The 17,483-nt window shown below is 44.7% G+C and overlaps 2 protein-coding genes across 3 annotated transcripts; one reads left to right on the top strand and one right to left on the bottom strand.

The window, feature by feature from the left end:
- The first annotated feature begins 388 nt into the window (after positions 1-388).
- LOC116712970 (cystatin-F-like) lies at positions 389-6,488 on the top strand. Its single transcript, XM_032552879.1, has 5 exons — positions 389-3,681; positions 3,728-4,038; positions 4,271-4,443; positions 6,103-6,222; positions 6,293-6,488. The coding sequence occupies exons 2-5, from the start codon at positions 3,996-3,998 to the stop codon at positions 6,395-6,397; spliced, it is 441 nt and encodes a 146-aa protein (XP_032408770.1). The 5' UTR covers positions 389-3,681; positions 3,728-3,995; the 3' UTR covers positions 6,398-6,488.
- On the bottom strand, positions 5,801-12,551 carry LOC116712922 (adipocyte plasma membrane-associated protein-like). 2 transcript variants are annotated; one of them, XM_032552816.1, is made up of 9 exons: positions 12,352-12,551; positions 9,322-9,438; positions 9,089-9,204; positions 8,926-9,018; positions 8,557-8,673; positions 8,317-8,491; positions 8,105-8,239; positions 7,837-8,029; positions 5,801-7,360 (listed from the first exon to the last, which is right to left on the bottom strand). In XM_032552816.1, the coding sequence occupies exons 1-9, from the start codon at positions 12,441-12,443 to the stop codon at positions 7,151-7,153; spliced, it is 1,248 nt and encodes a 415-aa protein (XP_032408707.1). In that variant the 5' UTR covers positions 12,444-12,551; the 3' UTR covers positions 5,801-7,150. The 2 variants fall into 2 exon arrangements, with proteins under 2 accessions (XP_032408707.1, XP_032408708.1); XM_032552817.1 differs by having other exon boundaries at positions 9,322-9,733; positions 12,352-12,455.
- Between the last annotated feature and the right edge of the window lie 4,932 nt (positions 12,552-17,483).

The raw sequence follows: 17,483 nt of genomic DNA, 5'->3' as shown, positions 1-17,483 counted from the left end.
CGGAAGCTACATTGTTATGCCGAGAAACGCGCGCCCTGTCGCGGGGGCGCGCATCGCTCTCATCTCTCGCATATTGATGATGAGCTAACGGACTGAAATCTGACCGAAGAGGAAACTTTTAAAGATATTCGTAACATTATCATGTTTCTGAACCACTGTTCAGAAACATGATAATGTCAATAGGACATATCTATTGATATGAAACTTACAGCTCAGAGAAGAAAATGTAGAAAATATTTTTTCATTTTTATCCCTTTATTTCTCCAAGTTAGCAGGAGGATGCATATTTCGGCAAAAGGCGATTATTAGCCTACCAATATCTGCATCCTATGTCTATTTCCCCAAATATTGTCTTATGGATATGAAACTTAAACCAGCAGCTCAGAGAACAGGTACGATGCGCGTTCCCCCGATAGGGCGCGCTTCTCGGCATAACCCTGTTCTGACTGTCTGTGCTACCTCGTCAGATTTTCCTACCGTAGCACAGATAGATGGCTAAGTCTATCTGTTGGTGCTACCCGTCTAAAACTGCTACCGTCATGGTTACAATCAGAAACTACAGCAGGTTGTTGTAAAATATATTTTATAACATTGTTAGAGTGACTGAAGTGGAAGCTTAGCAGTTATGGTTAGCTTAGCATCGGAACAATTTCTATCCATGACGAAACCACAAGAAGATGACTTGCTTCATCTGAATATCTACCCGTTTAAAATGAAAAGCTGTAGATTGTACAGACCATTGAGAACCATTGTAACATATGAATCCATTTTGTAATGTAAATATTTAAGTGAAGCTACAACAGCAGGAATTAACTTTAGTTTTGTCTAGGACTTGCAGCGGCGGCCATGACGGCGTTATGGTTTGTTTTTATCGTCAGAACAGATTTAAAGACAAACTGTGTCACGGCTCTGATCCTCCAATAAAACCAGCACAACCAGGATCCGGTTACATATATAAGATTATTATAAATATTTATACTGCTACAAGCAAGGACGTTGCCATGGTTACTGGCAGCCTAATTTACATTAAGATGAATTTATGGAGGCGACAGGCGGAGCAGCAGCTGTTGTGATTTTTAAAGGACCGGTGCTCAGGTTCATGAGGCCCAAGATCACCTGGTTACCATGGCAACACACACCCAGCGTTACCCAGGGTTCTGTTAATGGTCAGACAAAACCCAGAACCATCAGAACCAATGAAGGTCCGTGTTCAGGACGCACAGCAGAGGGCCGCTGGGCATGCTCAGTGGCCGCCCTCCACTGGCTCAGAACCGGTGCATCGCTTCCTGCCTCATTCCTCCTGCACAGAAATCAGTCGTCTGGGTCAGAACCTTTGGACCAATGAGGCGTCAGAATCTTTGGACCAATGAGGCGTCAGAACCTTTGGACCAATGAGGCGTCAGAACCTTTGGACCAATGAGGCGTGGAGGACGGTTGGTTATTTTTCCTCAGCCTGCAGGAATCATGGCCGACAAGAAGGTGAAACTCAATTCAACTCTTCCTGACCTCGGCTCCATTCAGCAGCTGCTGCTCTGCACTCAGCAAGTTCTGGTTCTGGTTCATTTGGGCCCCCAGCAGGTTCTGCTGCCTTTCAGTTTTTACTGTTTCTATAATGTACAAATTTCTACAATCTGTAGAATCCTGCTCTGGTTTGAGCTGTCAGTTTTCACAGGAAGTGACACGTTTCACAGTTTTCATGGAGACCAAATGTTTCCATGACTGGCTTCCTCTAGATCAGTGGTGCCCAAAGTGGATGTTTTAGTCTCTCCTGGTTTAACGCACCTGGATCCAGAAAAGGTTCTTGTTACCAGCAGGGAGAGAATTAAACTTGCAGGATGCCGGCCCTCCACTTTGGGCCCCACAGCTCTAGAGCCTGAGAGGTTTTGAGTACAAGCGTTACAAGTTTTGAGAAGAAAGACATGAAGCCCTGCTTTCAAAATGAAAATGAAAGCAAAAGTACTACCAGTTTTGAGAACAAAATACATGAAATCCTCCTTGAGCTCCAACTGTCTGCTCGCTTATGAAACATGGAACTGCCTTTTTGGCAGAGTCGCCTAGCAACCTCTCAGCCAATAGAATGAAAGCATTGTACTGGGTGTGTTTGTTTCCTTCTAGCGGGTGTGCCTGTGTGGCTACTATGGATTGTAGCGACCTGCACCGCCCACTGGAAGTTGTGAAAATGAGGATAGCGACAATTAACAGATGTGATCTGTGGGAGCTAATTTCACTCGGTAGCTAAGCTAACCCACAGAAGGAAGTGAGGAGAAACCTTCCAGAAGAAGGTCGTCAAACTCAGGTGAACCTCCTTATATAAATCCAGATGAGATGTTCTTGATGAACTCTGACGCTCCACCAGATCTCCATCTGACAGGGAAAGTGAGTTTCCTAAATCTGATGGTATTACCACCTTGTCCAGTATTGAGGTCAGTCTGTCGAGGAAAACTGGCCTGGTTCCTGACGTCCCACCCAGAGGGTCACCCTAACGGCCCCTAATGGCCGCTCTTCCTCTTTGTCACGACTTGCTCTTGTTTCTGAACCAGGCTGGTTTTAGTGACTCATCCCAGTCCCAGGGGTGTTTTACATTTAGCTTTGGGCTAAAAACAACCTATAAAACCTTTTCCACCTCTTTCTCTCCAGAATCAAACATCATATATTTTTCATCCATCAGAACTTTGAGGAGGCGTTTGGTTACTTTGTGTGATTCATTTTAAAGGTGTTGATGCTAAACAAAAATCTCCAGCAGGGGAATAAAGGAATGAGCTCTGATTATCTTGACATCATCAAACTGCAGACATGAGCAGGAAGTGGAAATAATTCCAATTCAAAAATACTTTATTAATCCCAAAGGGAAATTAAATGCAGCTCATTAATTCTTCACTTATTATAGATAAAAAGAGAAAAAATCTCAATGAAAGTACAGAGTCACGCCAGCGTGCTGTCACCCTCAGCGGCGCAAACAGGAAGTGGAAAATAAAGCAACAGGAAGTAGACTGGTCAGTCCAATTAGCTAAGCTAACCAGCTGGTTAATCTGTGGGACACTTTGATGTGTCCTGTAGGGGGCGCCCTCTAGCGTTGTTCTGTAGGTTCATCAGTTTGGAGTTTCAGTCATTCTTCCTGAAGCTGTCTGGTACCAAACGCCACTGAACCGGTTCCGGTCCGGTCCGGTCCGGTCCGGTCCGAGCGCAGTTTGAGCTGTGGTAGGTGAAGGTGATGGGCAGCGCCAGAAGCACGATGCTGCTCACCACGCAGACTCCACCCAGCACCCGGCCCGCCACCGTCGTCATGGAGATGATGACCCACCAGCAGGCCGCGGGGATGCTGGCGTAGTCTGGGTTCCCGGTCTCCAGATCCGAACCGTGCTCCAGCAGCTGGGCCAGCGCGCTTTAGATCGCCATGGCGACACAAACAAAGACGAGCAGCATCACCATCTCGCGGTAACAGCGGCGCAGCGTCAGGCCCAGAGTCTGCAGGCCCAGGAAGTGACGGGCCAGCTTCATCACCCAGAAGATCCGCAGCACCAAACCTTCCGCTCAGCTGTGCTGCCTGGGTTTTGGACTTTGTATGCTTGGATTTTTCATTAAAATCATAATTTCCGCACACCAACCTGGGTTCTCAGCGTCTGCCTCACCACTTCACACCACAACTCATGACAGATCTGGGTTCGCCGTCCGTCTGAGCCAGTCACTGATAGTGGACAGACACTAACAGTGTCTGTCCAGTGACCAGGACAGACACTGGAGCAGGACAGACAGCCTGTCCAACTGCTGAGGTCTAAACAAAAACACAGTTGGACGTCCTCGGCATAAATGTGACAGGAGACTGATGGCAGCCAGGAAAGGAAACCCAGTGGACTCAGAATGCAGCCTGGAGGAACCCCGGCTAAAGGGGCGGGGTCTCAGGGAGAACGTTAGACACAGGAAGTGATGTCAGGTGTGAGAGAAGCTGAGGCAGGAACAGGAAGTAGCTGATCTGTGGTGACAGGAAGTGAACTGAGATGGAGGCGAAGATGTTACTGCTGCTGCTGCTCGCCACTCTGGGTAAGACTGGAGGGCTGGTTCTGGTTCTGGTTCTGGTCGGGCAGAAATGACGCGGCACTGGGTTCTGTTTGGGTCAGACCCTGGGTCCGTCCTCTGTGGTTCTGAAAGGCACAGACATCAGTAGGAGAACCAGGAACTGCAAATACAAACAGGTCCGAAACAAACTGGCAGACCGGCCCAGGTTCTGCTGGTTCTGTTGGTTCTGCTTGTTCCTCTGGTTCTTCTCTTCCAGGTCCAGCAGCCGGCAGCCATCATGGCCGCCCCATGCCAGGCTCTCCGTATGACATCAGCAGGAACGCCGCCGCTGTCCAGCAGGCCGTCCTCGGCGCCGCCCACTCCTTCAACAGCCAATCAAACGACGCCTTCCTGTTCAAGCCGTCGGCCGTCGTCAGAGCGCAGCGACAGGTACCGCTTACCTGGTGACAGTTGTTGCTATGGTGATATGGGAGGCGGGTCAGAACCTCCAGCAGGTCCAGACTCTGATGTCTAGATCCAACTGGTTCAAAAAACCTGGAAGTCCAGTTTCTCCAGAACCACCAGAGGAGAATCTACTGGGAGGGAACCAGTGGGCGGGTCTCTGCTCTCTGATTGGTCAGAAACACAACTAAAGTGATCAGGCTGAAACCTGGGAGTAGTAATGACCTCTGACCTGACCCTCCAGAGCCACATAAAGACGGTCACAAAGTTGCCTTCTATCAGCTGAACAACATCTAGAATCTAGATGACTAATATCTCAGTGAGATCTAGAGAAACTCATCCAGTCGCTTTGATTCCTGGACGAGGAACAAATCAGGAATGTCCAACAAATCAATCCTCCAGCTGCAGCTGATCCAGAACGCTGCTGCTGGAGTTCTGACCAGAACCAGGAGGATAGAGACATAAACCCAGTTCTCCAGAACCTCCACTGGCTCCCTGTAGCTCAGAGGATAAACTTTAAATCCTGTTAGTTTATAAATCACTGAACGGATCAGAACCACAACACATTAAAGATCTGCTGCTGCTGGATCAACCTTCCAGACCCCTCAGGTTCTGGTTCTGGTTCTGCATCAGAATCAGAACCAAACGAGGAGAAGCAGCTTTCAGCTTCTATGCACCACAAATCTGGAAAACAGTTTTCTGTTTTCCAGAAAACTGTAAAACAGCTGAAACACTGAGATCCTTTAAATCCAGACTAAGACCAGTTGGTTAGAGTTTTATTTGAAACATAATCAATAATCAATTTAACAATGGAACTCGACTTAATGTCATGTTTGAATGTTGATTCTGTGCTGCATGATTTTGTTTTTGTGTTTTTATGATGTAAAGCTCTTTGAAAAGCCTTGATGCTGAAATGTTTTATACAGATCAAATCTGATTTGATTTGAAACCTTCCCTCTGTCTGATTGGTCAGCCCTGTCAGTCCCTCTGTCTGATTGTAAGTAAGTAAACTTTATTTCTATAGCGCTTTTCACAGACCAGGGTCACAAAGTGCTGCACAAAGTGTAAAAAATAAAATAAATTAAAAGCAACATACAAAACAATAAAACACAGTATTAAGCTAAAAAGCAAGTTTAAAAAAGTGGGTCTTAAGTTGTTTCCTAAAAGTGTCTATACAATCCAGAGATCGAATGGTTCGACTGATTGGTCAGCCCCGTCAGTCCCTCTGTCTGATTGGTCAGCCCCGTCAGTCCCTCTGTCTGATTGGTCAGCCCTGTCAGTCCTCCAGCAGTCATAACCCCTGGAAGGAGGAAAATGGATCAGAACCAGAACAGATGCAGGCGGCACCGTTAAAGCAACAGTAGTTTATTAGAAGCTCAGGTCTGTAGTGATTGGACGGAGCAATCAGCCAATCAGAGAAGGGCTCAACAGAACCAGAAACCGTTTCTCCGCTGCAGAACCTGCTCACAAGAAACAATACCTCCTTTCAAAATAAAAGCATGTTCAGATTCAGTCTAAGGTGTGAGAACCAGAACCAAGTTCTGCTGAGCCTAGAACCTGAAGAAGACCTGTTCCCGCAGTTCTGGTCTGGACCCAGGCCCGGTTCCGGATCGGAGCAGAACCTAACGGACCGGCTCTGTGTTCCAGGTGGTCAGAGGGATCCGGTACATCGTGGACTTCCAGATCTCCAGGACGGTTTGTCCCAAACGGAACCGGACCTCAGACCTGGACCGGTGCCGCCTCCAGCCTCCGGGCCGGCTGGCCCAGGTGAGTCTGGATCTGAGTCGCAGGAGGACCCGATGGTTCTGGAGGTTCTGACCGACCCGTCTCTGTCCAGACCTTCCGGTGTCACCTGGAGCTGTGGCTGATCCCCTGGAAGCCTGGGCGGGAAACCCTGGAGCTGCTGTGCAGATCGCCCCAACAGGAACTGGTTCTGATCTGAAACCAGCTCTGTTCCGGAACCAGAACCGGTTCTGATCAGGATCTGATTCTGTTTAAATGATGAGTGAATAAAGAGTTGCAGCAGATCCAGACCCGGTTCTTCTATTCTCTAGAACCTCCAGAGTCCAGTAGGTCTACAGGTTGGATTAGACGGAACCGGGCCGAACCAAAACCAAGTTAACTCGCCTGATTTAACTTTTTCACAATTTTTAGAACTGGGTCAGGGTCCGGAACCAGGACCGGAACCGGGTCAGGATCCGGAACCAGAAACAGGACGGGAACCGGGTCCAGGACTGGGACCGGGACCAAGACCAGGACCTTAACCGGTCCGGAACCGGTTTTAACCAGGACCAGGTTCCCAGGAAACTGGTTAAAACCGGGTCCGGAACTAGGACCAGAAGCAGGACCGGGTCCGGGTCCGGAACCAGGACTGAATTAGACCTGGAACCTGCAGGTTCTGGTTCTGTCCCTTGCAGCCCATTGAGTTCCTCAGCAGGCCAAAGTTCTGATGTCGACCCAACAGTTGGTCCGGGCCAGCAGAACCGGGCCAGCACTACAACAGAGCAGTAGGGGAAGCAACACAGGAACATTCAGTCTGACATGAAATAATGGCGGAGCAACAGAACCAGAACCGGGCCAGATTGGGCCCCTCAGCTTCCAACAGCTGCTTTTAAAGTCCCCAAGTTCTGATCCAAACAGGACTGGGTCATCAGAACCAGCAGGGAGGGAGGCTGGACCCAGTTCCGACCCAGTTCTACGGTCCCTGCAGGTCCAAAACGGCAATGTACGGCGAGCGGAAGGATCCGATGTAGAGTTTCCCATGATGCTCGTGGGCCTCGCTGACGTAGGCGGCCACCAGGCCGTTGGGGTCGTGGAAGCTCCGCCTACAGACGCCGCCATCTTGGATCTCGGCCACCAGGCTGTAGCGAGGGACGGCCTTCATGAGGACGTCCTGGCTGAACAGCTGCAGGGCGGAAACCGAGATGTGACCTTTGACCTGGAGAACTGCTGCTGCCTGAGGCTGCCTTCACCCATCTTTACTGCCGCAAACAGAGCGCTGCGGCGGCCATCTTTACTGCCGCAAACAGAGCGCTGCGGCGGCCATCTTTACTGCCGTAAACAGAGCGCTGCGGCGGCCATCTTTACTGCCGCAAACAGAGCGCTGCGGCGGCCATCTTTACTGCCGCAAACAGAGCGCTGCGGCGGCCATCTTTACTGCCGCAAACAGAGCGCTGCGGCGGCCATCTTTACTACCGTAAACGTAGCCCTGCTGGGCGGTGGCTACGTTCCTCTTCGGTCACATATTGCAGTCGGGTTTAATCAGCAGCAGCATCAAGATCTGCTGGGTGAACGCAGCCTTTGACTAGGACGTCTCAGGCCTTCTCATTAGTTTCTCATCCAGCAGGTCAGAGGTCACATGAAACTGACGGGCCCGTTTACCTTGAAGATGAGCTTCTTGACCCAGGGTCTCTGGGACAGGAAGTCCAACATGGAGAAGCCGGGGTTGGGCCGGACCGCCGCCATGGAGACCCAGTATCCTCCGGAGGAGCTGGGCCGGATGTTGTCCGGGAAACCGGGCAGGTTGTCCACAAACGTGTCCATGCCCCCCTTGTTGAGGCCCGCCACATGGACCCTGGATGGAGACAGAGCCGGTCAGGGAGGAGACCACCCATGGACCGGGGCGGTCCTGGGTCAGCGTGGGGCCGACCTGCGGATCCGGGCCATGGTGGTCTCGGCCACCAGAACCGACTCCTGGTCCGGCAGCAGCTGGATGCCGTTGGGGAAGCGCAGGTTCTCCATGACGACCGTCAGTTCCCGCGTCTCCGTGTCGTACTCCAGCACTCTGAGGCGGACAGGAGGACAGGCTTTTATTCTGAAGGGTCCTGGCAGCTGACCTTTGACCCAGGCGGCGGGTCGTACCGTCCGTCCGCCGTGGCCTCCATGATGAGGTGCAGGTAGTCCCGGCGTTGCCACCTGCTGCTGGAATCGGTGAAGTACAGCTTCCTGCCGTCCTGCGTCACCGCCACGTCATTGATGAACGACAGCTTCCTGCCGCCGACCTCTTGCCCCCCCGCCACCAGCCGGGTCACTGCACCTGCAGGGAGACGGGTCGTCAGCGCGACCTGGAGGCGGGAGGAGGGGAGGGGGATCAAAACTCACCTGTAGCAGGGTCGACCTCGAACACGCCTAGGTAGGCGTCGGCTACGAACAACGTCCCATTAGGCCCCGCCCTGATGCCCAGGGGCCGCCCGCAGGTGGGCTCGTCCTCCCTGGCGCCTGCAGAGGGTCAGAGGGCAACCAGGGTCAGTCTGGAGGTGGAGCCATGCTCAGCCAATCAGATTTGTTTTGCCACTTTTAGCCCATCAGGTTCATTCAGTTCATATTGAACCAGGCTAACAGCTAGCAACCTGTTAGCTTGGTTCAACATGGTTCAGCAGTTCACTTCAGGGTCAGGACTGGTTATCCTAACGGAGAACCAGTCAGAACCAGTTCTCACAGACCCAGCTTCACCCAATTTGAGCATCTCACCACACGGCGGCCTGCCGAGCGTTGCCAAGGTAACGATTCTCCGTCCAATCAGCTTGAGGATTTTGCCGTCAGCTGTTCCAGTGAAGAAAACATCTGCGGAGAGAAAAACAGACTCAGGTTCTGGCACTGGTTCTGGTCGGGAACCAGAAGTGAAGCTGCTGACCCCCCATGTTGACGATGGACTCTGGACCCAGAAGCTGGTCCTCGTAGAGCCGCCGGGCCTCCCGGAGCCGCAGGTTGGGCTCCCAGCAGCCCTTCATCTGGGGCGGCTCCTTCAAGCTGCAGCCAGCAGGGGGCGCCGCAGGTCGCCATGGAAACAAGGGGGCAGGAGAGAGGTTGAGGGAGGGCGGTCAGAGAGGGTTTGGTCTGATTCTGACTCGGTCCAGACCGACTCACCTGAAGGCCTCTGGCTGGATGGGAGACTCCAGGATGAGGAAGATGATGAGAAGAAGAAGAATCAGGAAACCGCCCAGAGACAGCAGAGTGACCCGGAACACCTTCCCACTGTAGGAGCTGGACAGGAGTTTAAAGGGTTAACGCGCAGAGATCATCTTAACACAAACGTGAGAAACCAAAACAGTTTCTGTGGCTCCTATTAAAACTCAACAGACAGAAATGTTAGAGCTGCTAAAGCCACATTAGCATTAAATTAAATCTCAGTTTGTTGCTCATCATCAGTGCAGCAGATTGAACTCATCCTGCAGGGCCGGTCCAAGGCTGCATGAGGCCTGGGGCAGAATCTGACCTAGGGGCCCCTCTGGCTGCTAAAACCATCAGCACCTCTAACAGCTTCTGGGTTCAATTTAATCTGGGAGAGAGAGAGTAGATTAACTGGCCAACCTGAAAACAATCAGTTATAATTACAGTTTATTCATTTGTATTTATGAACAAACAGCTCAAACTCACAGCATCAGATTGTTGCTATGGTAACAAAACAATCTAACTTTGAATATTGTTCTTTCATCTTTTACAAAGTAAACTTGCCAGCTCCTTTAAATCATCCATTTAAATGTTAAACAGTTTAAAATATTTTAATTGATGCTGAAACCATTAAATCAAATTCAGCAGCTTTGATCATCTGAATAAATAAATGTTACATTTATGTATCTGTATTAAAATATTAACATTTATGGCCCCTGAAGCCCTGTAACAGTTTAACATGTTACAGTTTAATAATATGTAACAGCTTAACATGTTACAGTTTAATAACATGTTACAGTTTAACATGTAACAGTTTAATGACATGTAACAGTTTAATAACATGTTACAGTTTAATAATATGTTACAGTTTAATAACATGTTATTAAACTGTTACATGTTATTAAACTGTAACATGTTACAGTAACATGTTATTAAACTGTAACATGTTACAGTTTAACATGCTATTAAACTGTAACATGTTATTAAACTGTAACATGTTACAGTTTAATAACATGTTACAGTTTAATAATATGTTACAGTTTAACATGTAACAGTTTAATAACATGTTACAGTATAATATGTTACAGTTTAATAACATGTTACAGTTTAATAACATGTAACAGTTTAATAATATGTTACAGTTTAATAATATGTTACAGTTTAACATGTAACAGTTTAATAACATGTTACAGTATAGTAACATGTTACAGTTTAATAACATGTTACAGTTTAATAATATGTTACAGTTTAACATGTAACAGTTTAATAACATGTAACAGTTTAATAACATGTTACAGTTTAACATGTTACAGTTTAATAACATGTTACAGTATAATATGTTACAGTTTAATAACATGTTACAGTTTAATAACATGTAACAGTTTAATAATATGTTACAGTTTAATAATATGTTACAGTTTAACATGTAACAGTTTAATAACATGTTACAGTATAGTAACATGTTACAGTTTAATAACATGTTACAGTTTAATAATATGTTACAGTTTAACATGTAACAGTTTAATAACATGTAACAGTTTAATAACATGTTACAGTTTAACATGTTACAGTTTAATAACATGTTATTAAACTGTTACAGTTTAACATGTTATTAAACTGTTACAGTTTAACATGTTATTAAACTGTAACATGTTATTAAACTGTAACATGTTACAGTTTAACATGTTATTAAACTTTAACATGTTGTTAAACTGTAACATGTTACAGTAACATGTTATTAAACTGTAACATGTTACAGTTTAACATGGTATTAAACTTTAACATGTTACAGTTTAACATGTTATTAAACTGTAACATGTTATTAAACTGTAACATGTTACAGTTTAATAACATGTAACAGTTTAATAACATGTAACAGTTTAACATGTAACAGTTTAATAACATGTTACAGTTTAACATGTTACAGTTTAATAACATGTTATTAAACTGTTACAGTTTAACATGTTATTAAACTGTTACAGTTTAACATGTTATTAAACTGTAACATGTTATTAAACTGTAACATGTTACAGTTTAACATGTTATTAAACTTTAACATGTTGTTAAACTGTAACATGTTACAGTAACATGTTATTAAACTGTAACATGTTACAGTTTAACATGTTATTAAACTTTAACATGTTACAGTTTAACATGTTATTAAACTGTAACATGTTATTAAACTGTAACATGTTACAGTTTAATAACATGTAACAGTTTAATAACATGTAACAGTTTAACATGTAACAGTTTAATAACATGCTACATTAATAACATGTTACAGCTGTTTTATAACCTCCTGATTGCTGCTGATAATGTGGCAAAAAAACATTTGTACACAAAGTCATAAATTATGTGAATCTTCTGTTAAATGATTTGGAGACTCAGAATGAGCCCGGTTCCGGTCTGCATTCAATCAGCCTGGTTCCGGTCCGAGAAAAACTCAGCTGGTATATTTACACCTGAGAGAAATGAATGAATAAAGTCATGAACTTGTTAGTCCAGCGTTGGTAGCTGGACCTGAACCAGAACCAGAACCAGGACCAGGACCAGGACCAGGACCAGGACCAGGACCAGGACCAGGAGGATCCCTCTCCCTGGCTCTGGTTCCTCCTGGTTCTGGTACCAGCTCCTAAACACCAAGATATTTTGATGAACCGGGTCGGTGTTTGTCTTCAAGGTTCTGGAGCTGCAACCAGAACTTCTACTGGGCTGACGGAGGACGGTCCAGAACGAAAACCTGGAGGACGGGTGCAGAACGGGACCAGACTGCTGTGATCCAACGGGTCAAACATGAAGCTATCAGGTCCATCAGAACCTTCTGGGTGGTTCCGAATCGCTCTATACCCCATCCAGATAATCCGGGTTTAAACCGGATGTGAGGCAGTTCCGGTCTGCTTCCCTCTGATTGGCTCCTTCTCTTGGAACCAGAACCAACAGACCCGGAACCGCAAAGCCCTGTGACCTGATCCAGGACCGCATGTCCAGATGAGGTTCGGGTCTCACCTGCTTCCTTTGTGTCTCCGCTCCGGAAGTTCCTCTGTGATCACGTGAGCTCGGTGCAGCCGCCGGAAACGGACTCCAGCAGACTCGTTCATGTTCGACTCGGCTCGGTTCGGTTTCAGTCAGAGCAGATCTGGACTAGCGGTTCAGCGGGATGTCTAGCTGGGCTCCTTCTTCTGCTGCTGCGGTAAAAGCAGAGGGTCGGATTTATCGCCCCCAGCGGCATAGGAGGGAACTACAGCTGAAAACACGAAGCTTCTCGCGAGGTTTCGGGGCTTTTCTCACTGTAGCACCGTAGAGGCCAGCTGACTGTCAGTGCTACCTCGTCAGATTCTCCTACCGTAGCACGGATAGATGGCTAAGTCTTTTCGGTGCTACACGTCCAAAACTGCTACCGTCATGTTTACAAACAGAAAACTATAGCAGGTTGTTAATGTAAAATATATTTTATAACATTATTAGAGTGACTGAAGTGGAAGCTTAGCAGTTATGGTTAGCTTAGCATCGGAACAATTTCTATCCATGACGAAACCACAAGAAGATAACTTCCTTCATCTGAATATCTACCTGTTTAAAATGAAAAGCTGTAGATGTTTGCACTAATCCTTTACTAGAATATCCTACCTGTTAAAATATTTTAGATACAGAGGTTAGTAAGAATAAAACAGTATCAGAGGAAACAGGTTTTTATTGGAATTAAATTAAACACAGACAACAGATCAACGCAACTCTTTTTTGCACATTAATCTGTTGTATGACAGACTTTATTAAATGCAGCCACAATTTGTCACTGAACTGCGCAGGTCACTGGAGTGATGGGATATGATTAATATACACTAATATTACACTTTTACACAGATTCAATCCCACATAGCATCGTTACCAAAGTCTATTTAGCAAAGTTTAGTAAAAAAGAGTGTAATTAAACTAAAATATTTTAAAGTATAGGTACAAAAAAGCCACAAAACAACATATTTTGTTCTGATTGACCACCAAATAATGACTTGTTTACAGTAACAATATTACAGACGGCAAACTAAAGTCATTTATAAATAAATTTATAAGCTGCTTGTCAAGGTAAGAAAAACATGAAGTAATTCAGCAGCTTAATGAAAGCCAGGAATAAAATAAATTAAATAAAGCTTAGCGAGGAAATAAATCACATGAAACAAAACTTCCACAAGAAATCTGCTGAGTAAGCAGGATGTGACGTAGCATCGACGTGCGCATGCGCACTGCCACCAGGCAGGACGGATTTACGGGTAGCACAGATAAACAGAACACCTGTTAAAACCATCCGTATCATCAGTCAACAGCTGGATCAGAACAAACTGCTTCCCTTATCGACGGGAGATCAAACTCCCATTTTCTGAGCTGCGGCTCCGTTACCATAGCTACGGTCACAGGAAACCTGCCAAAATAAAAGCATATCACCTCCACGGTTGTTGAAATAAGCCGAGGTAACTTTACTCTATGAACGATATTTAGTCCACGGTGAAAACATGAATCAGATGGAGGCTCATTTCCCGTCTGAAGTCCCGTCAGACCCGGTTCTGTCGGAACATCTGGACCTCCTGCTGGTTCTCAAACTGAAGTTCGCTTCTGATTCGGCTACTTTTTCAAATCTTGATCGGCTTTAATCTGCTCTAGTTTGAAAGTTAAAATATGGAGACACTTGAAACCCGGACCGTGTTAAGCTGCTCTAATGTTATATCTGGAATAATGGGAACATTTTATAAGAATGAATCACTTTTTACTAAGATCTGGACGGAACAGGGATCACTGGTTAAACATGTATAATGATGAAGTTAGGGTTAATAAATGTAATGTTCCTGCTACTCCAGGAGAATATGCTCTACCAGTGTGTAACTACTAATCCTCTATCAATAACGGTTATTGATTGGAGATCTCTTTATTGATTGGTTGATCAGTTTATTGGCTTTTCTTCACTGGAGGGAAACAAACGGAGGCCAATCAGATTCTCTTCAACATTTTTATTTTTTATATGAATACAGTCAGATATTCTCCAAAGAGCCAGGAAAAAGATCATTTTTTAATAAAGTTTTGGACAAAGAGACATTTAATAAAACTATTGCTGCTCCTCAGTTATGAAGTCAAATGGAAACTACAAGGTGAAACATTTAATACTAAAATATCAAAAATCCCCAATAAGGAAAATTAATATCAATCAATCAATCAAATTTTATTTGTATAGCACATTTCAGCAGCAAGGCATTTCAAAGTGCTTTACATCATTACAAACACAGAAACACAAAGCAATATAGAATCAATAATTAAGTCAAGGTCCATCAATAAATTTGTAATTGATTACATTTCAAATACAATCCTAAACAGGTGGGTTTTTAGTCTAGATTTAAAGGAAGTCAGTGTTTCAGCTGTTTTACAGTTTTCTGGAAGTTTGTTCCAGATTTGTGGTGCATAGATGCTGAATGCTGCTTCTCCTCGTTTGGTTCTGGTTCTGGGGATGCAGAGCAGAACCAGAACCAGAACCTGAGAGGTCTGGAAGGTTGATACAACAGCAGCAGATTTTTAATGTATTGTGGTGCTAAGCCGTTCAGTGATTTATAAACTAACAACAGTATTTTAAAGTCTATTCTTTGAGCTACAGGGAGCCAGTGGAGGGACTTTAAAACTGGTGTTATGTGCTCTATCTTCCTGGTTTTAGTCAGAACGCCAGCAGCAGCATTCTGGATCAGCTGCAGCTGTTTGATTGATTTGTTGGACAGACCTGTGAAGACGCTGTTGCAATAATCAATACGACTGAAGATGAAGGCATGGATGAGTTTCTCTAGATCTGGCTGAGACATTAGTCCTTTAATCCTGGAAATGTTCTTCAGGTGATAGAAGGCCGACTTTGTAACTGTCTTTATGTGGCTCTGGAGGTTCAGGTCAGAGTCCATCACTACTCCCAGGTTTCTGGCTGATCGCTGGTTTTAGTTGTAATAACTGAAGCTGTGCATTGACTCTAGATCTATAACTCTAGATCTATAGCTCTATATCTATGACTCTAGATCTATAACTCTAGATAGTTCCCCTTTAGGTCCAAAAATAATAACTTCAGTTTTGTTTCTGTTCAGCTGGAGAAAGTTTTGGCACATCCACACATTTATCTGTTCTAAGCATCTGTTCAGTGATTGGATGGGGTCAAAGGTCACCTGGTGACATCATAATGTAGAGCTGTGTGTCATCTGCATAGTTATGGTAGCTAATATTATTTCCTGTTATAACCTGAGCTAGTGGGAGCATATAAATATTGAATAAAAGGGGTCCTAGGATTGAACCTTGGGGTACCCCACATGTGACCTTTGACCTCTTTGATGAAAAGTTTTCAATTGAAACAAAGAAATCCCTGTTCTTTATGTAGGATTCAAACCAGTTAAGCACTGGACCGGAGAGTCCGACCCAACTCTCCAGTCGATTCAGTAATATGTCATGGTCAACACTGAGGTCCAACAGAACCAGCACTGTGGTTCTGCCACAGTCCGTATTTATATGGATGTCATTGAACACTTTGACTAGGCCAGTCTCTGTGCTGTGGTAACCATGGAAACCAGACTGGAAGGAGTCAAAGCGGTTGGTTATAGTTAGGAAGCTAGTTAATTGTTTAAACAGCTTTTTCAATAACTTTGCTGATGAATGGGAGGTCAGAGGTCAGAGGTCGGCCTGTAATTCTGCAGTAGTGATTTGTCCAGATTGTTCTTTTTTATCAGTGGTTTGATTACTGCTGTTTTCAGAGCCTGGGGGAAACGCCTGATGAGAGCCATGAGTTACTATCTGGATCAGATCAGCAGCAATAACAGGCAGGACTTTCTTAAAGAAATGTTCTAGAGTTATAGATCTAGGACATCCAGACAGCAGGAACTGGAGCTTATTTGACTTATAATTTCCTGTAGGGTTTTATAATTAAGTAGTTTAAATTGGGTCATTTTTCCTGTATTTGTTTTGTTTGGGCTCAGCATTGGTACTGACTTTATAGTGGATGTTCAGATTAATCCTCTGATTTTATGAATTTTCTCTGAAAAGAAGCTGAAAACTGGTTGCAGGCGGCAATACATTGGAATTCAGGCGGTAACGTCACAGGAGGGTTTGTGATTCTGTCAACTGTTGCAAATAAAGCTGGAGCATTGTTAATGTTTTTGTTTATGACATCTGCAAAGAAAGCCTCTCTTGCATGTTTTAGTGTTAAATGATAGTTACGTAGACTTTCCTTATAGATGTCACAATGAACGTGGAGTTGAGTTTCACGCCATTTTCGTTCTGCCCTACGGCAGAGTTGTCTTGCAGATCTAACTGTTTGTGTATTTCTCCATGGAGATTTCTTTTTACCAGACACAACCTTCATTTTAATTGGGGCAATGGAATCAATAATATCTGAGACTTTAGACTGAAAATCATTTACCAACTTATCTACATCATTACAGCTTAAGGGTGAGGAAGAAGAGTAGATTAGATTAAAAGTTTCTGCTGTGTTTTCAGTGAGAGAACGTTTTGTGATGGTTGCTGTTTGTCCAAGTGGGTTAAAAGATAAAGAACTTTCAAAGATAACAGGAAGTGATGCGACAGGCGACATCAGTTACAGAGACATTGGAAATATTCACACCCTTACTGATAACCAGGTCCAGTGTGTGTCCTTGAGTGTGTGTTGCTTGTTTGACATGTTGTGTTGGACCAAAAGTCTCTAAAATATTAGCCAGCTTTTTTGCCCCTCTGTCTTGGGGGTTGTCAACATGAATGTTGAAATCACCAACAATTATTAAACAATCATAATCAATACATATAAGAGATAGAAGTTCATTCAAGTCAGTAAAGAAATTTTCCACAAAAGTTGGAGTTTTGTATAGAGTTACAGTCAAAGTTCGTTTGCGGCCTTTAACCTCAATTCCAAGATACTCGAAAGAGGTGAAGTGACCCAAAGAGATTTTACTACAATTTATGGTATTCTTAAATATTGAAGCCACGCCTCCTCCTTTTTTATGTTTCCTATTCTCACTGAAGAAATTGTAGTTAGGAGGCGCAGATTCAATTAGTACGATCGATTCATTATTATCATTCAACCATGTTTCTGTCAGAAACATAACATGGATATTATGCTCAGTGATGAAATCATTAATTAA

Source organism: Xiphophorus hellerii, chromosome 22, assembly GCF_003331165.1.
Source record: "Xiphophorus hellerii strain 12219 chromosome 22, Xiphophorus_hellerii-4.1, whole genome shotgun sequence".
Lineage (NCBI taxonomy): Eukaryota > Metazoa > Chordata > Actinopteri > Cyprinodontiformes > Poeciliidae > Xiphophorus > Xiphophorus hellerii.
The sequence above is the reverse complement of the archived record's forward strand: the minus strand, read 5'-3'. Positions and strand labels throughout refer to the sequence as shown.